Source organism: Lepisosteus oculatus, chromosome 1 (genome assembly GCF_040954835.1).
Source record: "Lepisosteus oculatus isolate fLepOcu1 chromosome 1, fLepOcu1.hap2, whole genome shotgun sequence".
Classification (NCBI taxonomy): Eukaryota; Metazoa; Chordata; class Actinopteri; order Semionotiformes; family Lepisosteidae; genus Lepisosteus; species Lepisosteus oculatus.
Window position 1 is genome coordinate 7,428,753 of NC_090696.1, and position 22,860 is coordinate 7,451,612.

A 22,860-nucleotide genomic window follows, 5' to 3' on the forward strand; every position below is an offset into this window, starting at 1 on the left:
TTACTGGTGGTAGAAATGCCTTTTCGAATGTGTTTGCTTGGGATTGGATTGAGGGCTGAGACCACATGCGACTGCTCAGGTTGCTAGGAGCAACACCAGGACGCAAGCTGCTCCTAGCCTGGGTGTAACAGACAGATTAAATTCAAGACTGAGCAGGAAAACAAGGAAGGTGTTGTTTAATTAGTTTACTGCACAAGTGCAGTGTGTTGCATGCAGGTAGCAAAACATATTATGAAGTCTAAATCCAAAATGGGAAATGGTGAGATCGAAGAGGGTACATATGAAAAAGACTGAAGTGTTTATGTTCATACAGTATATCAGACACCTACTTAATAATAATAATTATAATAATAATCGCTTACACTTATATAGCGCTTTTCTGGACACTTTTTTCCACTCAAAGCGCTTTACAGGTAATGGGGTCTCCCCTTCACCACCAACAGTGTGCAGCCCCACCTGGATGATGCGACGGCAGCCATAGTGCGCCAGAACGCTCCCCACACATCAGCTATCAGTGGGGAGGAGAGCAGAGTAATGAAGCCAATTCATAGAGGGGGATTATTAGGAGGCCATGATTGGTAAGGGCCAATGGGAAATTTGGCCAGGACACCAGGGTTACACCCCTACTCTTACTCGAGAAACATACTTCTAGACACTTTGGGGAAGAAATTAAAAAGACTTAAGTATCATAATACGGTTTATAAAAGCGTTAAGTTAAAATCAAAGAATGTTCTGTTAAAATTGTATTATACCCCAGTAACGCCTCATTTAAAATATCTGGTTGCTCTGGATGAATTCCCCGGCAGCAATATTTTATTTCTGTCTTGGTAACCAACATTGCATCCATTAAAAAGATTTTAATGAAAAGGTTCTAATTGTTTATACCTAAGGTTCTAATGGTTTATACATTAACAAAATTGGTCAATATTTTTTTGTGTTACTGGAATGGTGCCTGTAGTTTTAGATGACATGAAAACATTTTTTTAAAAATGACAATATATAAAATATAATCTTCTCTTAGCAAGACAAAAGGGGTTCAATTACTGTATTTATCCTGTTAACGTAGGCCATACCTGTTAGCCCAGAAATGTATCTAGTGCACTCTTTTCTGGACTTTTTCCAGGACAGAAAGTTTTTTGCTATCTTGTGGCCAAATATTGCACACATTGCTATTTGTTTCCTTAAAAAGGACAGTTTTTTTGTACCTGAAAAAATCAGGGACTACTAAATTCAATTAATTTCAGTAAACTTTTCAATGAAAAATCTGATTATAATAGATGCTCATCACATTGAAAATGCATAATGCTGCAGTTGAATTGCAAGCCTTTTAATATTCATCAATGCTGTTTAACTGAGCTCAGTTGAAGGAAATAAGGCTTCCCAGAAGTATATAAAATGTGTAAGTAATACACTATAGTATTTTCCAATGATGATATACTAACACACTCTACTCATTGTTGCCTCCTTGCTGATAATGATATGTTTAATTGTGTTCTTAATTGAATCAGGACTCTTTCATCTGAACTAAATTTCATAAATCGTTTTACCCCTGATTTCCTTTTCTTCCAGTCTTTTCAAAGCACAGATGTCTGGCTTTTCTCCACAACAACACTTGTGTTACACATATGAATGACTGGCTTATCAAAACACAAATTTTGAGAGAACATGCCTTTTATCCTCTTTTAATTAAAATCCAGAAATGTTTAATTGGAACACAGCTAAAGCATTAGGGGGGGTCTTTATTGGAAGCCCCAGGTATTTAAAATAAGACCCACTTGGCTACTCCATAATGAATATAGAAAGATAAAAGAGAATCAAAGAGCTGTGCTTGAAAAACATCAGTGGATAAAATAGGGACATTTGAGCCCTTAAATTCTGTTCAGTGACCCAGCTGCTACCTGTACTGTCAGATTCAGGCCATGTGAGCTCCCTCTTGCAAGACCTGAACCATTCCAAAATAACAAAATGAGATGGGAATTAACCAAAATGCTTGCATTGCAAAAATGTTGGCAAAAGGTAAAATGCACACAAATAATGGTTTTGAAAATACTGATCTTATATGGGAAACAAAGATTAGTGTATGAAAGAAATGAAAAATATTTATAGGATTCTATTGAGTCAGTGCACACATGACTAAGAGTAGGAGAAGCATGAGATGGGTATTGATGACCCTCCACTTGGATAAGTTATTATAGCATCAGTGCAGCAGTCTTCACTCAGACAATACAGTATATTCTAAGGAGAAATAAAGAAAAGGAAGGCTGTCATGCAAATTTCCATTATCATTGTAAGTTATTTGGGAATAAATTTGATTTATCTATGTATGGCCTAACTATGGCGTCTTTTAGAATGTTGTATACAATCTTGGTCACCTTGTTATACAAAAGATATTGTTGCCGGGGAATCCGTAAAGAGTAGTGCAACCCCATACATTTCAGGCCTTAATGGAATGATAAGGCTGAAGGACTTGATACACACAAAAGTCAAATCTCCTCAAAGACCCCCGACAAAGTGAACCCAATGGAAGTCTTCAAAATAAACAGTGAAACATAAACTGGAGGAAGCACGTGGGAAGTGGTGGTTTTCGATCGTTTTTCTAAATCTACACATTTTCTCCCTCTTCCGTCCCTCCCATTGGCCCAGGAAACGGCTGATCTATTTGTTTTGCATGTTTTTCCGACTCCATGGCATCCTGAAGGGTATCGTTTTAGGTCCGCAATTCCTATCTAAGTTTTGGAAAGCATTCTGTAAAACTTTGGGGGCATCCTCTTCGCTCACTTCTGGATATCACCCTGAAGCTAACGGACAGGTGGAGAGAATAAACCAGGACCTTCTAACCTTCATCAGGGCATATATCTCTGCTGCCCATGATAACTGGGTCTCCCTTCTTCCCTTGGCCGAATACGCCCACAATTCCTTTTACACCTCCTCCACGGATATGTCTCCATTTCTTTGCTCACTCGGCTATCAGCCCTCACTCTTCCCCGACACCATTCCTGACACTAACGGAAATATTTTACCCCCTCCCAGAACTATGGAGGAAAGCCAGATCAGCATTACAAAGATCATCCCAAAGACAGAAGATCTCTGCCGATAGTCACCGACAATCCTTCCCCCGACTAAGACAAGGACACTTTGTCTGGCTTTCTTCCAAAAACATTCCTCTCCGGCAACCCTCCAGTAAATTGGGCCCTTGCTTCGTAGGGCCCTTCCAAGGACTCTCCCGAGTCCCACCCATCTTGTACCGCCTTGCCCTCCCACCCTCAGGATTCTCCCCACCTTCCATGTGTGCCTCCTCAAACCTGACCACAAATACTTGCTTTCTGGACGTTAACCACATCCATCTTCCCCTCAATTCATTGATGGCTCACCCACCTATACGGTGCATAAGATTTTGGGCACCTGATGGCATGGCGGCTCCCTTCAATTTCTGATAGACTGGGAGGGTTATGGCCTAGAAGAACAGTCCTGGGTTTCTGAGGCTGACATCCTGGACCGAAACCTCATTGTAGACTTTTTTCGCACCCATCCAAGTTTGGCTAGTAGGGCGTCAGGAGTCACCCCCGAGGGGGGGAGGGTTATGCAATCTGCACGTGTCTCTGACCCTTCTCGCATTCCCACGCGCACTGTGTTTAACAAATGCTCACGCCGCAAGTAATGTACCTATCACCCCCGTTCACTCCCGTCACTGTTTCAGTTCCCCTTTTTCCTCACTTCCCCGCTCACTATTGCAGGTTCTCCTCGAGTTCCCAAGTGCGCGTTATTTACTCTTGCTATCTAATTGGTACCAGACCTTCTTGACTGCTTCCTCGTTTTCAATTTAAGTCTTGTGATTCCAATTGTAGCTCTCCTAATGTCTCAACCGTTATTAGACCTTCTTGCCTGTTTCCTGGAATACGTTTTTGCCTTGTGATTTGGATTAGAATTCTCTTTCTCCTGAGTCCTGCACAAGATCCATACTCTCTTTACTGTCCTCTGTTACAGCAGCCTATACCCTGACAACTTTCCAGAAAGATATTCTGTACTTACTGTACTTGATCCAAGCTAGAAATGGACTAGATAGCCAGATGACCTCATTTCATTTGTAGCCGTTCTTATGTTCTTAAATGCTTAATATGCATTTAAGCATCCCACACATCCCACAGCACAGTTTTGTATTCAGCAGTCTTAAAACACAAATAACATCTTTATCCTTGTCTTTAGTATATTTCAAAATATGAGAGTTATAAGTTAATGTTGAACTTGAAATTATAGTGAGGTATCATGAACAAAACTGGATGTACAGTATTAGATGTAAAAAGATTTATTATCAAGAGACACCCTAGCAAATTCATAAAACACAACTGTGAATTGCCATAATTATCAACATGATGAAGCTCGGAAGAATAAATAACTTTTAAACTAGTACATCCCACAGTCTTCTGCACGTCAGCCATTCGCCACTCACAGATCACTACATAGCAGCAAGTGAGACAAATAATGCTGAAGTGAAAAATTACTTCAGCAGTTAAAGAGGACAGAGACATTTTGTTAGGCTATATTGAGCAAGCTTGAGATGGAATTTAGCTAGGACACAAAGGAAGAAGATCTTAAAATGTGTTTAATGGCCTCATGTAGTTACACTAGGACCTTATTTAACTTCTCATCTGTAGAATGGCAGCTCCTATAACAGAGTGTCCACTATCATCATCTTGGGCATTGGACTGGAGTTTCTCATCCAAGGCACAGACCACCACCTACTGGTTCACAATCAACACAATCAATTCCATCTGATTTTCTTTGAAGACTAGACATCCAAGAGCTGATCTGTTCCAATCTTTCAATTTCAATTCTGAAATGTGATAATCTTATTTGAATGTGTGGCTTTTTTTCCAAGGTATTACCCATACTAAGTGATTATCAGTCATTGATTATCTTCATTGTTTTGGATACATGATATTTGTATCTACTGTCTACAAACAAATCTTTAAACCTTATTATCTACAAAGGCTTAGAATACATGCATATCATTCAAAGTTTACACATCCCCCAAACTGAATATACACAAACCTATATTAGGTAAAACCTATGGTAAACCAGAAACAGGTGCTCAGAACTGTGTTAATTAATGATAATCAAGCTCTGAATCAACAGTTAAATCAAAAATAAATTTTCAGAATGCTGCAAATAAACAGGTGTGAAAACAGACCTTGATGATTAACTAAGCATAGCAGCCAAAATTAGCTAAGTGAGGGTGTAAAAGGGTGGTTTTAATTAGCATCACAATTATTTATCCCTCCTGGTTTAATCAAGAAAGCCATTTTAGCAGTCATTAATGTACCACGTACCACATGTCTCTCAGGCAGCTTTCTCTGTATGAACACAGTGAGAAGAGAAGGGACTATAATCTACTGAAATCAACTAGCAGCATGCCGATCTGAGGGGAGAGCATTTAACAAAGAAGTGAGTACGAACCATCTGAAGGGTCTTTTTTTGCATGTTCTGTTTTTCTCCTATTTAAAAGTGGTAGAAATGTTGCAATTGATTTATGCTGAGACAGAAAGAAATACAAATGTATGATATGAACCTTTCAGAAAGACATCCAACATCATCTTCTGTCTCAAACTGCTGTCACGTCTTCTTGAGGAAAAATTTGACATTTAATGGTTTCAAAAGCTAATTCCTCATAGGCAGGAGCTACACAATGCTTATTTCTACCTCTCAGTTCAAAGCAGAGTTTTACTTTTGCAAAATGTGCTTTTTACACTGGAGTGAATATCATCTAACATAACAGCTGCAGATTTCAAATTTGTACTTGGGTTTCATAGCTACATACTGTCATGGTAGGAATATTTGACTTATGCTTGACATTGTTTCCTTTTTAAGTTTTGTTAAGCATCTCTATTTACTGAATTATTTTGTGTGACAAATGCAAAAACAGAATCTAATGACCAAAAGTCCCACAATACACACAATATATGTTTTCATAAACCTCTTTTAAAAAGAAAACAGCTGAAACCCTTTCTCTTCAGAAAATAAATAAATTGCTGCCTCCATTTTCAAATACTGTTATTCAACATTGTTTTGTCAGCTGCAGGATAACCAGAGAGACACTAGAAGATGCAGTTAGAAATGTCACTCAGACATCCTGATTTTATTTTCAAATAAACACAAACTTAGAGAAAGAAAGAATCTTACTTCAGAACCTACTGTAAGTAGTTAGGGCTTATTCAAAGGGTTTAGTTTATCTTACAGTATCTTATGTAAGATAAAAAATTTAAAAGTTCATTTTAAATTTTATGTAAGATGCAAAAGATGCAAATACCAAAATCTAACCCTTAACATTCAACCCTGTCATGCCAAATTCACATTTATTTCCAGTATGTCTAACCTAAAAAAAAAAACAAAAGATTAAATAGTTATGCATTATTAATATTTAAGGTAAGTGTACCCATTTTAACCCACCAAGTATTTTTTAAGTACAAAGCTCAATTTCTCTGCAAGTAAAACATTATTTAGATGTAAAATTATTCTTATTGTGTAGGGATTTATTGCATACAGACATTATATACAATACCTGGTAATAAAATAAAAATAAAATTTGAAGTGGCTCAAATGACCACAAAATGAAATAGAATAATTTATTTAATGGATAATTTACAAATCAATTCAATAATAGACTACGAGGTCTCTCAATTTAGGAGGATTGATTAAACCTACAGTGTTTGTCAACTCTATTTTTTACTACTTGTACAGTGGTCAGATACATCAAGGTTGTGTCTCAGATTTTTCAGGAATTAAAAAAAATGACTTTCAAAGCTAGAAAAAACCCTTATTGTTCAATTTATTTTTCAATAAAAATCTTTTTAGATGGTTTCAAACATATATTACAGTATTTCTTAAATTTGAGACATTTTTTTATATTTCAGTTAGGAAAGGCATAAGTCACAAGCAAGGATTAAATAATAATAATATTTTGTCATTTTACAGCTTGCATCTTAAAAAAAACAATAAGACTCTTTAACAATGTAAATCCTTCCAGATGGGAAGGATTTAAATACTTCACCATTAATTTACAAAACATATTGCTTTTATCATATCTGATTTGTTAGATTTAGTCCGATAGCTTTTATCACATTCCCTTCAACACAAAGCAACAGATTTCATGAAGATCTTAATTTCTGAAAACTCAGGGGCTGTATTTTCTAAAGAAGAAATTGTTGACTAGTGTTTCATTTAAACAGATGAGAAAAAAACTAAATTTCGTAAAAAATAGCAGAGAAGCTTCAGTTGTCACAGAAAAGGTACAGTATAAATCTGCCGCTAACATGAAAAGTACAGTACTGTAGGAACAGTGAAAAGTAGGCAAATGTTTGCTTGTGTATTCCCTGAACCACACCAGTGCCAGAATCCAGGGCTCATGACTAGAGAAAATACCAATTGTACTGTCAGTGGGGCTTCAATGTTCTGGCCTTGACATTGAAGGTCATTAAAAAGTGTAAGAAAGTTCTTAGAAAGTGGACTAGACCCATAATCAGAAAGCTGCTTATTTCAGGTAAGGGTCACAGAAGCAGGATACAAAGGAGGGTTGCTCCCTATCAGCATCTTATTGTGGGATGCACACAGGCACAATTTAGAGACAGCAATTAAAGCGTCTTTGGATTATGGGAGAAAGCTGGAGCACCTGGAGAAGACCCATGCCCTTCATAGATGGCACCCCTGTCCTGAGTCAACCCCAGGACCGAGGAGCAGCAGTGAGGCAGCAGTCCTAACCTCACATCACAGGGGCCGCTTGTGCTTTTATTCATTAACAATCCAAAAAACAAGGAAGAAGTGTCAAACTAGGAGTTCAGACCTGCAAATCTTTATTAATTATTCTAACAAAGAGTAGACTTTTCCATATCGCAAAAAATTTTTCTCACGTTTTTTTTTCACAAAAATGTCAGTTGATGCTTCTTTTTAAAATCTACAGTATATCTTGAAGTGTCCTGAGTAAAGACCCAATTTGGGTCATAGGATATCTGTGTGACAGTCTAAATCTAGAAGCTATTAAATTACTGAACATACATATTACAAACCAAAAATATATTGTAATAATGACCTAACTGACTAATTTTGGGTAGTAATATTTACATTCACACTAAATAAGCACAACAAAGAATATTGTGATGATACAACAAAATCATATTTCAGTGGTTTTGAAATAAAAAAATAATAATATTTAATTAGAAAGAGCTTTTTCAAACCCAAGATGCTGTGTGTAATGAATAAAAAAAGACAATAAAAAGTGAAAGAAAAAAATGAAACAAGAACATACAGATACAGTAGAATGTAAAGCAATCAGACAGAGAAGGTGAGTTTTGAGTTTGGATGTGAAGACAGTCAAAGAATTTGTCTGTGGAAGTGTTGGAGGAAGGACATTCTGCAACAAGAGAGCTGCCACAAAAAGCATGGTCACTAAAAACATCTAAGATTTAGTCCCGGGTACAGTGAGCAAAGGACCAGCCACAACTGAACAGCGGCGTCTAGGAGGAATGGTGAAAATGGAGTTCAGAGATTACTGTATGATGGAGACAGATTACTGTACTATATATAGATATAGGCAAGCTCTGGTGTGATTTAGAAGTCTAGCTGCAGACCTGTGCACATATTGCAACTTACTAGAGGACGGTTAAACATAGAGTCAAAAATTCAGGTCTTGGTGTGGGCAATGTTTCTAAGGTGAAAAAAGACATTTTAATAAACTTTTTCACACAGGGCAGAAAAGAAAGTATCAAGCACGACTCCCAGATTTCTCCCAGATTCCTGACTGCGGCTGACACATGAAGCTCTCAAGCTTTTCCAGCGGACATTTGTGCCCACCAGTAAAAATGTTGTCACTGTTTAGCTTCAGGGAATTTGATGGCAAGGGGAGTTTGATGACACGCAAGCAAGAGATAAATGATGGAGTGGGGGAATTAGAAGGAGAAGTTTGAATGTAAATCTGAGTATCATGTGCATAGCAATGAAACTGACACAAATAATAATAGATTATAGATTACAATAGAAGTATCAGCAACACGGTTTCAACTTTTGATTTGGAAGCGTTTTCCCCTAAAACCTGCAGAGAAAGATTGACTATTTCATTTTTGGTAGTTTCCTCTTTTGTTCCTTCAGCAAATGCAGATATTGTCATCCGTAAGTAACCTGCAAAACATTGGTTTTTCGTATTAGTATCATCAGGGGAGAAAATTGTGTTTTTGTCGGAGACTCGGAAGCTTCAAAACATTTCTTAAGTGCAGTTAGTCTTTTGTTTCTAGCCTGATTGTGATGAGGGAGAATAGTGTATATTTGTGTCCCGTAACTTGAGCAGTTAAGCTTGCAGAGAGAACACACATTCAGTGCTACTTTTTTATCCGTCACTCCTGTTTTCAAAGACAGTTATTGATTTTCCCCAAAGGAGGAGCAGACCAGCAGTGCTAGGCTCAGCTGGTAGTGACTTTCACAGAAAATACAAATCATACACTATGAGGCAAAGCTGGTGAAAGTGAGAAGGGTATATAAACGAGGGCTGATGGAGACTGAAAACAGTTCAGGTTAAGGTAAGAGGAAAAACACATTGTCAGGACAGAAACTGGGCACAGTTACCACTTCCTCTGTCAGTAACGCTTTGCTTATTTTCATTGTTTTATTGTATTATCTAAAATCCTTTAGGTATGTGGGTGATGTTGATGCTGAAGGGTTCAGTTTAGTTTGCCAAAGTCATGCTTTTCGGAATTCTTTCTGTGAAAGAATATATGTTCTTTACAAACTAAAATAAATATCTGAGATCATGGCTTTGAAGCTCCTCACCGAAAAAAACAACTTTGCCTTGCTTGTCTTCATAGCAAGAGGTGTCGTGTTACTGTACCGTATGTGTAGTAGAGCACAATCAGATTTGAAATGTCCATTTCCTTTTCTGAACTGAATCAGGTTTGACTGGTTTGCACATCAGGAGCAGAAAAGACACCCAATTTTTACCTTTCTTTATGTTTTAAAATCAAAAGTGATCTTCCATACAGTATATCTTTCTCGTCTATTTGCTTGTTATTTGTCTTTGTGCTTTGTCTATACAGTATGTCTTTATGCTGGTCACCTTTGATCTGTGAAGAACAGGGAGAAAACCTTTTGCCATAATCATTCTACAGTATGTTCTATTTAGTCAGTTCTTATACTATTCTAAAACACCACAATATAGACAAACAAAATGAATAATACATAAACAAAAAATACTAATCTGTGTGAAAAGGAAGAAAATGGGAGAGGGGTGGACAAAAGATGATTAACTTTTAAGTATTAAGAATTGCACAACCAAATTAATACTGTATTTAGAATGATTAGATAATGAGACAGTTTGTGAAACACACTGTACACATCTCCATAGCTAGGAAGATACTCTAATCTTCAGCATACTGAAATGTGACTTTAATTATCGCGCGTTCAGTGTTAAGGGTCATTTCTTAAATGTAATTTTGTAATTCAATTTTTAATATCATTCTGATAAGGACATTTCAGTTTTTGGTATACTTGAGAAAAGTCATGATGCTTTGCTTGTGGTGATATTCTCCCATTCTATTCAGGATTTATTGAGGAAGACAGAATCAGATGCTTGTGTTGGGAAAACAGCTATATTTTGGAGAAATTAACTTTACTTAGGAATAGGAAATGCAATAACAAACCAATGTTTAGGAAAAGCATTTGGTTTAAAAATATTTCTGGAACAAACTTAGGCTTAAATATTTCTTGTCTATTCAGTATCTGCTTTAATGCTTCCATTTTAGATAAATTAGTATGAAGATCGCATGGTATTTTGATATGGTGCGAAAGGGACCACTACAGGATGTCATTCTTGCCTTCAGTCATAAGACTGTACGACGCATCCACCTTGCGTCTGGGCAGAGGCAACATTGACAGTGACCTGTTTTTGGACTGAACAGTAAACTGATACATCTGTTCTTTTTCTTTTCCCATTTAAAACTGTTTTTGTGCAATATATGCCAGGGACCTGTGCAATACATTTATATTTATAGTCATATTGTGCAATACGACTTTTTTGTGTAGTTTTTTGTTCTGGTTTGTTCTTTGTGTGTTCTGGACTGTGAGTAACTCTTCTTAGTGCACTTCTCAATGTACTGATTGTATGTATTGTATTATTATTATTGTATCATTCATACACTGTGTCTGTGTTGTCTGTGTTAAGCTGCTGTTGCACTGCAATTTCCCTCACGGGATCAATAAAGTATCTATCTATTTTACAGTAACACATACTGTATTATAATAGATTTATAAGATTATAACATACACACCAGAAATTCCAAACACTCTTTAATGGTGTCATTAATGCTGCAAATATTAGGAATTCTAGAAATTACTTAAACTACATTCATGATAAAAGAACAGTATTATCTTATTCAATATGTACCTACTGATGAATGACAAAAGTTATAGTGCTGTTACTGTTACTTGAATTACATCTTTCTGAAACTACCAAGGCAGGTGTCTTCAGTCAGTAAATTTCAAGCAGAACCACTTATACACCTCTGACATAGTCATTGTCTAATTATTACTTCTTGTATTAAAATAATAATAATACGGTGCTATGTGGATATGTGATTATCTGCTTTTGATAGTCTGTCTGATCTCTCTGAACTCCACACAGATGAAAGTAACAGCATTTCTTTTTTTCCCTGAAATGTCAGCTCTTACACTTTGACTCCTACTCCAGTGATCTGTCATGCTTGTGAGGGTGGTAAAAACAGACTCATCTGAATGGAGAGATTGCTACTGCTGGTGATTTTGAAAAATAACAGAAACACAGACTCGCCATATGTTCAGAGTTTAAGCCAACGCACTAGGTTGTAGAATGATGAAGGATACTTTGTGACTGTCCTACAACGGTCAGATGTGATCATGTGCAGGAAGACTTTTGATTTTCCATTTTGTTGCCATTGTCACTCGAATGTATTCCCTAAACTCATGGCTATACTAGAGAGAACCTTTTCACGTTTGTACTGTAGACATACAGTACAGTACATAGGGACTGGAAATGAGGATGCTGTAATTTGAATCTTTTCTCACTTCTGTAGTTTTACTTGTATCTTGGCAAATCTAAACCTCTCTTTAAAATGTACTAGAAACTGTGGATGTCTCAGAATAGCAAAGTTAACTTCACTTGCTGGACACCTCGAATAAGTATTTAAATCAACTGATGATTTAAGGTAAGTTTCCTGAAGATTTTTCTGACATGACTCATTCTATATTAGTGATAAGCAACTCTGCTTTAAAACAATGAGCAGGAAGAATAAACTGGACTGGAAAATTTACACTAGTACTTGTTTCGTAGAGAGAATATAGATGTTCTGCCAGCATTTTCTAAGAAAGCGCTAAAGTTAGTATGTTTAGGGAGCTGTTTCAGATTTACAGGGATTTAAATGTTTAAATTTGCGAAACATCATAAACTTGGAAATTCTTAAGCTGCTAAATGATTTATGTTACAAACTTTTATTTAAACAAATTCTATTTAAATATTAGGGCTGAGGCAATACACCAACTTGTAAGGTGCATTGTAAGGTGCACAAACCACGATGTGATTTGTATTAGAATACTAATGAAGAATTTAGGCAGCTCTGTTCCACCAATATAAAATAAGGCTCTTAAAATACTTTTGCTTTATAAGAATCCTTGGAAACTTTATTTTGAAACCTTTTGTACTCACTAGGGATTAATGACAGAAATGAGACTGAGATATCTTCATTTGTAAAAGCTACATTTTTTCAAATTTTGCTTTCAATGACAGTAAGAAGATGCAACTCTGTGGCTAAGGATCTGCGCCTGTGACTGGAAGGTTGCCGGTTCAAATCCTGTGGCTGGCAGAGGAATCCTACTCTGTTGGGCCCCTGAGCAAGGCCCTTAACCCTAACTGCTCCAGGGGTGCTGTACAATGGCTGACCCTGTGCTCTGACCCCAAGCTTCTCTCCCTGCCTGTGTCTCCATGGAGAAAAGCTGGGGTATGCAGAAAGACGAATTCCTAATGCAAGAAATTGTATAGGGCTAATAAAGAAACATTATTAATGATGAAAGTAGTTTGTGAGTGAATGCTCCTTACAGAGTTAGCTGACTGGATGGAGAAGACTTGTCTGCTGAATTAGCTTTTTTCCTGTATTTTTCCCCTAAAACACCATACAGTATTTGTTTTATAGTGACCTGATGCAATAGCTGTTGTATTACGAGATGATATTTAAGTGCCACTGCGGGGCTTGCATATCATGATTTGTTTGTTCTGTTCTTTCTCGGCAGGTTAATTTTGCAAACAAGGATAAATGAAATATTTTCAGTTTTGGAAAGAGGTAGTTGTTTTTTCAGTCACTGGATACACTCTAAGATCAGAAAGAGTAATGCTTTTCTGCATATGTTTCAGTTGCTCACAGAATACTGACTACTTTTATGCCTACTCTTACGTCTGGGCTACAGGTTGCATAATCTGGGATATATTGTGTTTATGCTCAAACATACATTTTCTTAAATGAAACAAATGAAAAGTTGATGTGTCAGATTGTATAATTGTATATATTTACTGTAAATAGATGTTAAATAGACTGTGATAGATTGTGTAAGGCTTGTTATTTATTCTTACAATATGGAGTGTAGACCAATGTTTTAATAATTTTAAAAGATAAATATGTGAATATTACTGCGGACAATTTTATAATATCTGCATTTGTATAAATGAGAATTAGACACCCCATTCAAAATAATTAGAAACATGTATTTTTACATGTATTTAAATATGGGTAGCACACACATTTCAAATGAAGTATGTAACATATGAAGCATCTCTAAAACCTCTTTTAGGCAAGATTCTGTACATGGAGATCACCATTCGTTTTTTAAAACCCTGGGAATAGAAACTAATGTGTTTGTGTGTGGATGTGGTGGTTTTGAGGCATTGATGACATGCTACACAAAAAGCACCAGAAACATCAGCAGAAAGCAAGTTCATATTTATAAATCTGCATTTATAAATCTGATCCTTTCTATATAATGTGCTGTGGCAATTCAGTTACATAACCACCTCACTGCAAAAAACCTTTTCGAACCCCTCCAATCTGGATTCCGACAACTTCACAGCACAGAAACTGCCATGGTTAAAGTCTCTCAAGATCTTCTAATAGCTTCCGATTCTGGTTCTCTTTCTAAACTCATTCTTCTTGATCTCAGTGCGGCTTTTGACAATGTTAACCACGATAACTTACTTTCTCGTCTTGAGACTGTGTTTGGAGTTTCTGACACTGCTCTCAATTGGTTCAAGTCTTACCTCACTGATCGCTGTCACTTTGTCTCTCTTGGCGGACTTAGGTCTGAAATTTGTCTAGTTAAGTCTGGTGTTCCTCAGGGTTCGATACTGGGTCCCTTACTTTCAGCATTTACACGTTTCCACTTGGTCAGCTTTTAAGATCACATGGCCTCAACTATCATTTCTATGCTGGCTATTCTATCTAATTGCATCTCCAACATAAAAACATGGACGACTCAGTATTTCCTTCATCTGAACTATGACAAGACTGAAGTCATGCTTTTTGACACCTTCATTAACTTTGTAAAGCCAATGCTGTAACCCTCTTTGTGGATGGTACTGTATGTAAACTTCAGTCTAAATTGAAAAACTTGGGGGTGATATTTGATTCAGGCTGAACATTCGACCCACATTTGCAACATATTGTCAAAACATCTTTCTTCGGAAATATGGCTAGACTACGTCATATGTTATCACTAACTGTGGCTGAAAAGGTGATCAACACATTTGTCTTCTCCCGAATCGACTACTGTATCTACGAATTGACTTTCTGGTGTTTCTAAATCCACATTGAACAAACTCCAGTATGTCTACATTTTGGCAGCCAGTATCCTGACCAGGTTTAGTACAAGTGATCACATTACTCCTATCCTAGAGTCCTTGCACTTCCTGTCAAGTTTCATGTCGACTTCACAATCCTCATGCTTACCTACTGTATAAGGCTCTGCGTGGCTTGGCACCTCAGTACCTGTCTGGGCTATTATCATCCTACTCCCCATCTCACAACCTTCGCTCTTCTAATTCTGGGCTCCTATCTGTCCTCCAAGCCTGTCTACACTCTATGGGTGACAGGGCCTTCTCCTGTTATGCCCCCAAGCTCTGGAACTCTCTCCCCAAGGACATCAGAGAATCACCTTCTCTAAACTCCTTCAAATCCAGACTCAAAACCTTCTTCTTTAGAAGAGCCTTTACTTAACTGGTTCTGTACTTTATCCCTCTACTCTTCTGTAAAGTGCTTTGAGAAGCCACCTTTAAATATTATTATTATTATTATTATTATTATTATTATTATTATTATTACATAAGAACATACAGTAATAAACATTTCAAACAAATGGAGTCCATTCAGCCCATCTGGCTCAATTGGTAGTTTTGAGTAAAGAGCTGCCTTGTGTTCTTGGTTTTAAAAGCACTTTCACAGTTTCAGCTTGAGTACTATAATTCATTTTCCTCTGTTCATCTTGAATAAACTTGCTGGGTTGACTTTGGCTATGAACTAAAGTGAACTAAAAGGTTAAAACTCTTAATATACAGTAGATCCCTGGGCTGTGTTTTAGTCCACGTGATGAATGTAAACCAAGAGTCCTCTCTGTATAGACTGGACATAAAAATGACAAGATCTACACTAAATGCTTCTCTCAACGTAACATTGTAAACCTCAGCTTAGGTTTAACCTCAGATAGCTGATGAAATGCTTTCTGTGACTGATAAGTATGGGGAAAGTTTTGTAAAAGACTATTTTCAGATAAAAGCATAATCCCTCTGGTATTAATTAAATTTCTATTTTTACTGGAGTGCAACCATTATAGACTACGCTAGTTTCTTAATAGTTCCAGCTGTTATCCTCTTGCAACTCCAAAGACTTGGACACTTGGGTATCATCTGAGTTTATGTAAACATGCAGGTTTGACTTTCATTAAAAGTGTCTCTGGTATCCCAGTAGGATTCAAAGCAAAGCTTTACTGACATTAATATGAAAGAACACAACAGGGAGACCATATGTTCCAAAGCAGATTAGCATCACCAATATAAAATATTGCTCTTTAGAGATTAGGATTGTGCTACCCATAGCGTGTCTAAAGAGGGCTTAGGGACTATTAACTGCCTACTAGCATTACAGCCATTGTAGCAGATCTTTGATTAGCTCAATCATATTTTGCTAAGCAAAGAGGATAACAAGCTTAAGAATTTAAGGAAATGTACATTTACCCCAATTAGTAAAGAGATATACAGTAAGTCATACTGATATAAGGGTATGTGTGTTCATTTCTTGCTAACACAATAAGCCTGCATGCAGCCGCCACTTAGAACATAATGGAATGGAATAATGGGGCATTTGTGATTCCTTGTGGCTCCAAAGGATAAGAAGAAATGTGAACTTTCCTTTCAAGGAGAAATAAGAGTTGCACAAAAAATGGCCATTAGAATGCTTAATTATTTATTATACATTCCCTTGGTGTTTCAGTAATGTCTAGGACACGTGGTATGGGTCTTGTGTTAAAAAATGCGTGCAACAGGGTCTAAGTTTTAGTTAAATGTTCTGTGTTTTTAGTTAGTTAAATATGCTGCTCTCTTAGAATCTATACATGATTCACTGGCGAAACCCTCAAAGAGAAACCCCCCTAAACCATCTGATCCACAGAGTGTTCCAAAAGAAGTTAGAAAAGAGTTTTATTTTTTAAATAAATGTTATCCATTACTTTGTTTTTACATCTCATTAAAGCAACAAAAATATTTTTTCTCTTTTTCTCCATCGGTTTATAACCTTTTCAGAATTCCTGTTGTTCTGTGATATGTTCATTGGAGTTACAAATATGCTTATAAACTGAATTTTGGAATAGCTTCTTTGAAGGTACTAAAGGTACAGTAGTCATATTTTTGCTGTTAAGCAAACTTGCGGATAAAACAAGCTGCATCTGATTAAAAAATCATTGATTTTCATCAGAGGTATTGTGATTGTGCAGATTTTCCTATTGTCCTCTTCCCCTTTTCAGAATAGGGGTGCCAGGAGCCATAGAGCTTTTGAATTAAAAAAATAATGTATGTTTTTTTTAAATCAAAGTTTCTAACTGTATGAAATAGATTTGCATTAATATATTTAAAGTTACTGTAAGGAAAGCGCGACCTGTAATATTTTCTACACAGGTTATCTGATAAAATGTCCGCATGTACTCTATATGTACGGTACTTTGCATTCAATGCGTAATCTTTACTTTCGGATCACTGTTTATTAATAGATTGAGTATTAATTCCAACCTGGGTGCTATCAGAATGGAACAGTGAATTTCATTTGCTCTCAGAAACATTTTAAATAGGTATCTTAATTCATTAGGAATACTCAAGAGGAGCAGTGGAATGAATTGTGACAGGATTTTTCAACTGAGCATGGCTTAACGGAAGCAGGTGTATGATTTGTTTGGCGTGTTCAGATGATTTTATGTCCCACAGCTGCTTCAATCCTGTGGTTTTGTTTTCTTGGTCTTTGAAAAGCACAGTCCGCCTAGCCAGCGTGACTGCCACAGAAAGGAAAAGGTTAGCCCCCTCATCAAAGATTTCAAGCTGTGGTTGATTGCTTCACTACCTTTACGCTCCTTGTTCAAGTGACGGCAGGAATCACCTACGGAGATATTTTTAAGCAAGCTCATCTAAAGTTAATAAGTCCCAAGCAAAATAAAATAATTAGCCCTGACAATGTGCAGTGCCTAGCAAAAGTATTCACCTCCTTCCAGTTATGTCCTGTTTTGTTGATGTACAAATGAGGTACACGTACAGAATTTTTCAGAAACTCCATATTTCTAATTAAAGAATTAAATTTGAATTGGGGGAAAAAAAAGAAGTCAACAAAAACTGCAAATAAAATCTAAAGTTAAAATAGATTGAATGCAAAATTATTCAACTCCCTGAGTCAATACTTGGTGGAATTATCTTTGGCAGACAATACAGCTGTGAGCGTTTTTGAATAAATCTCTACCAAATGTATATAATGGGATGTTCTGGTTTACCTATTCTTTTTTGTCAGCTTGCTCAAACTCTGTTGACTGAGGAATGTTTGATCGATGGAGTTTTTAAGCAGATGTTCGGGAGGTCAGATTGTTATCTTATACTGTACTTTCACTCTACTACACATTACACATAAAAATTTGCTGAGCCCCTTTTGTGAGCATTTATTTCTCACATTCTGTGTTTTATCTTGTTAGAGATGGATGTCCCTTGGGCTTGGCCTAACTAGTCCTCACCTTTTCATCCTTCTCCTGGTGCTCACCGGCCTTCCTACAGTAGCACATCTAGACTTGGCAATCCAACCACTGTTCACCTCCTCAAAGCCAGAACTTGAGTTGCTTTCTCATCCCATCTTGGGCAAGCTGCTTTTCGACCCCTGATTCCTTCCACCTGCCATAATGTTCCTCTGATGCCACCATCCTTCCCTGGGACTCCAGAACAACTGTATCCAGCAGCCATACTGCACCCTGCAACTCACAGCCGTGAGCCTGGTCAGTACCTGGATGGGAGATCTCCTGGGAAAAACTAAGGTTTCAACTGGAAGAGGTATTAGTGGGACCAGAGGGGGACGCTCACCCTGTGGTCTGTGGCGATACTAGTGCCTCAATGTAGTGACGGGGACACTATACTGTAAAAAGGCTCCGTCTTTCAGATGACGCAAAACTGAGGTCCTGACTCTCATTAAAAATCCCAGGGCGTTTCTCGAAAAGAGTAGGGGTGTTAACCCAACATCCTGGCCAAATTTCCAACTGGCCTTTACCAGTCTTGGCCTGCTAATAACCCCGATCTATGAATTAGCTTTATCACTCTGTTCTCCTCCCAACTGTGTAGTGAGCATTCTGGTGCACTATAGGTACCTTTGCATCATCCAGGTGGGTGTGCACACTGGTGGTGGTGGAGGAGAGGCTCCATTACCATTGAGTGGAGTGGCCAGAAAAGCACTATATACTGTACTGTAAGTGTAAGGAATTATTAACTGCTCCTGCCTCCTCTCTTTCTCTCCCAACCCCTCCCCATCCCCTTTTCACAATCGCAGCTCATTTCTCCCGTTCTTTTTCTGGTTCTCCCCATTTTTGGTCAAACGTCTAACCCATCACACCTACAATTTGGCACCAGCCTACCTCCGTTCTTTCTTCTTCCTAGCCTTGACCTTAAGGCTAAGGCTTACATTTTCTCTGCAAGGCAAGTTAACGTCAAATATTAGAATTTTAATTTTTCTGTTTCATCACATTAATTAGAACTTGACCAAATTCCTGAAATAGTAATTTACAAATCATGGCTGAGAATTATTATTAGATCCAAGTCAGACCTTTAACTGAGCTACTCATGGACGTTCACTTTTGTCCACTCTATTGTACATTTGCATGGTGTTATGAATTATGGTTCTACTGAGAATTTAAGTTTAGCTCAAGTTTTAAGCCTCTAGCCGACTGAAACAGCTTTTCCTCTAAGATATTCCTGGATTTTGCTCCATTCATTTTTCTCTCAGTCTTGACAAACAGAACTATAACATAATACTGCCACCTCCATGCTTGACAATACGGATGGTATTGACATAGTGATGCGCTATGTTGGGATTGTGGCAGACATAATGCTTTGCATTAAGACTAAAAGGTTCTATTTATGTTTGTCTAAAGAAAAAAAAACTTTCCTGGATGTTTTTTAGGTGTCACTTAAATACGTTGGTGCAAATTCCATGTGGGATTTGAGATTAGACTTTTCAGTACAAACAGGAGAGCTTTGGGGAGTAACTGGGTGATTGTTGTCCAGTGTACTGTGCATTTTCCCCCATCTCAGCCATCGAACTCTGTGGCTCTTTCAGAGTCACAGTCAATTCAATTAACTGTGTGACACTGTAATTTTGTGCAACCTAATTTAGGTTTATCATAGAAAAGGAGAGGAATGCTTATACAATCAACTTTGCAGTTTTCATTGATATTTAACTTTAACTCAGTATGAGCATTCAAGTTATAATGTGTACTTTAAAAAGTATATACACCATCTGTTGGTATTTTAGCACAATAGAACATTGCTGGAATGGGGTCAATTGTATTTGCAAGGTACTATATAATAGAAATTAACTAATTAAATATCTCACATGGGTTTGATAGTGGATGCAATTGTGTTTCATAATATACCCAGGAATGTAGTGAGCAAAGCAATGACGGGCAATAAAGACATGTCCTCACAATACATTTAATGAATTCTCTGATATTTACAATAAAAAAAGGTGTCTGCGTTATACACAAATATATCTATTTACCAATAAAGTACAGAGGGCTGTAATACATATTCACTCACCACCTCTTAACGTCTCAAAAACATAGAAAGCAAATGTGTATGGATTTTTATAATAAATTGTAATACTAAAATAAATTGTCGCATTTTACTGATCCTCTGTCCATGTGAAAGGTGTGTCACTCTATAACCTCCTAGGTATTTAGTCTAGGAAAACTCTTAGTCTCATATTAAAGACAACAACAGTAATTTTTCTGTTGAGAACATAGAGCTGTTTTAAGTAAATTTATAAGGGCAGTTTGACATATTTTCATTTTCTTTTTCAGGCTGTATCTAAGAAACTATGGCAAACATTTCTGAATGGCTCGACAGCATGAATTCCTCTGGATACACCTTCTATGAACCCTGCATCCCTTGGAGAAGCAGGAGCTCAAGAATAATTTTGTACATCTTTATAATCGCAGGAATCATCTGCACAGTGTTTGGTAACTTTTTGGTCGTCCTGTCAATCGCTTACTTCAAACAGCTGCAGTCACCGACTAACTCATTTGTCATGTCCCTAGCTGTCGCAGATTTTCTGGTTGGGCTCATAGTCATGCCCTACAGCATGATCAGGACCATTGAAGGATGCTGGTATTTTGGTCCCGTGTTCTGTGAAATTCACTCCAGCCTGGATGTGATGCTGTGCACAGCCTCCATTTTTCACCTTAGTTGCATCGCTTTTGACCGCTACTATGCTGTGTGCAATCCTTTGGTGTATGGGTTTAAAATGTCCAAGACAAGAGTCACTCTCCTTATTATCACCTGCTGGGTTGTCCCTTTGCTTATTTCATTTGCTCCCATACTGCTGGGGCTTCACAAGCTCGGCATTGAAACCAAGCTGCCACATGATGTGTGCTACTTTTTGGTCAACCAGGTTTACGCCATCACTGCTTCTTTTGTAGCCTTCTACCTTCCCATGTTCATCATGCTGGTGGCCTACTGGAAGATCTACAAGGCAGCGAAAAGACAAGCTATGCAAATAAACGCAGTTGAGAACCAGATGACGATACAAAACGGGGCCGTCAACTCCACCAAGAAGCAGAAACAGAGGAACTCCATGAAAAGAGAGAGAAAAGCAGCAAAAACCCTTGGCATAATCATGGGAGCTTTCCTCATTTTCTGGTTACCATTCTTCACCACAAACGTCATTGATCCTTTCATAGAGTACCAGACAGACATGGTGATCTGGGAAGTGTTTCTGTGGCTGGGTTATGTGAACTCCTCCTTGAACCCTTTCCTCTATGGGTTCTTCAACAGGTCTTTCAGAAGGGCATTTTTCATGATAATTGGATGTAAGATTTGCTTACCTGGCTCACCCCCGAGTATTGACCTGTCGAACACCAAAAAAGAAGGAAATGAACGGACAATTAGCTAATAAGATTACAGCTTTCTCCCTCCCTTTTATTCTAACCTGCTTGTGCTTTTCATTAGGCATGCAAGAAAAAAATGTGTTACTGTAAGATAATAAAATATTTGTAAACACTAAGCAGTGATGGAAATGAGCTAGCTGGATCTTAATGTGATCTGTATATCAATAAAATACTGTAGGTTACACTGTTATTATCCCATTTAAATCACTGTAAAGGAAACGTTTTTACAAAAGGAAAACACGAACTGGATTGATACTCTTAAAAAATTATGTTGGTTTGCAACTAAGAGCATAATGATGTAGAGCTTGTTTTTGTCTGCTTCCCTGAAGTGTTATGTTATACTGTACACATCCTTTAGTTGTATATCTAAATAAGACCATTATAAAACAAACATTTTGACTTACTGTCAATGGGAATTTTATAAGGCAGGATTGATTGCTAAATCTAACTGTGAAGTGGTTTTGTCAGTAGGTTTTGAAAGCACTGCTGTCTGAAACTGTGGGGATGTTTCCTAGAGCCAATGAATCCCAATAATCCGGAGTGCGGATTTTAATGGCAGCTCAAATATTTTTTCCTGTTTTTTTCCTCTTTGAGATTTCATTATACAACTTATATACAGTACAATTGATATGACATCACTAGAAAGGAGGTGATTAAAAGATTATATTTCAATGATATTCCGCTTGTACTGCAGAAAAAGTAAACTGGGTAAAATGTTTTAATAAAATGACTAAGAAAAACAGAAGGAAAAAGAAAGCACTTCTTGAAAGGATTGAGAACAGAATCCAGTTAAAGAAAGAGCATACAATACATTGTGAGCACAGCTAGAAAGGGGTATTTCAAAGGCCAAAACAGATTTAAATTCAATTGAAAAAAATAATAAAAGATTTTAGATGAGGAAAAGGAAGTGACTAATATAGAAAATTACTATTTCACGCATGTGCGTAATATGGAAGAGGCAGAAAATATGCCTTTAGGCTCCAAAGAAAAGAAAATTGCTCTATACTAAACAACATTAGTATAAAAAAGGCGGAGGCGTTAAAGCACTTAAGATAAGAAAAACTATTCTAAAATTCTACCAGGCTTACTTAAGGATTCAAGAGTTATTATTCATAGACCTTTAACAAAGCTCTCACAAAT

At 37.2% G+C, this 22,860-nt stretch overlaps 1 protein-coding gene across 1 annotated transcript; it reads left to right on the plus strand.

Annotated features, from left to right (window-relative positions):
* The first annotated feature begins 5,369 nt into the window (after positions 1-5,369).
* On the plus strand, positions 5,370-22,422 carry LOC102697351 (5-hydroxytryptamine receptor 4). Its single transcript, XM_069192092.1, has 2 exons — positions 5,370-5,442; positions 20,635-22,422. The coding sequence occupies exon 2, from the start codon at positions 20,652-20,654 to the stop codon at positions 21,723-21,725; it is 1,074 nt and encodes a 357-aa protein (XP_069048193.1). The 5' UTR covers positions 5,370-5,442; positions 20,635-20,651; the 3' UTR covers positions 21,726-22,422.
* Positions 22,423-22,860: the final 438 nt, after the last annotated feature.

Coding starts and splice junctions, on each gene's coding strand:
- LOC102697351 (XM_069192092.1), top strand. CDS start 20,652: ATGGCAAACATTTCTGAATGGCTCGACAGCATGAATTCCTCTGGATAC.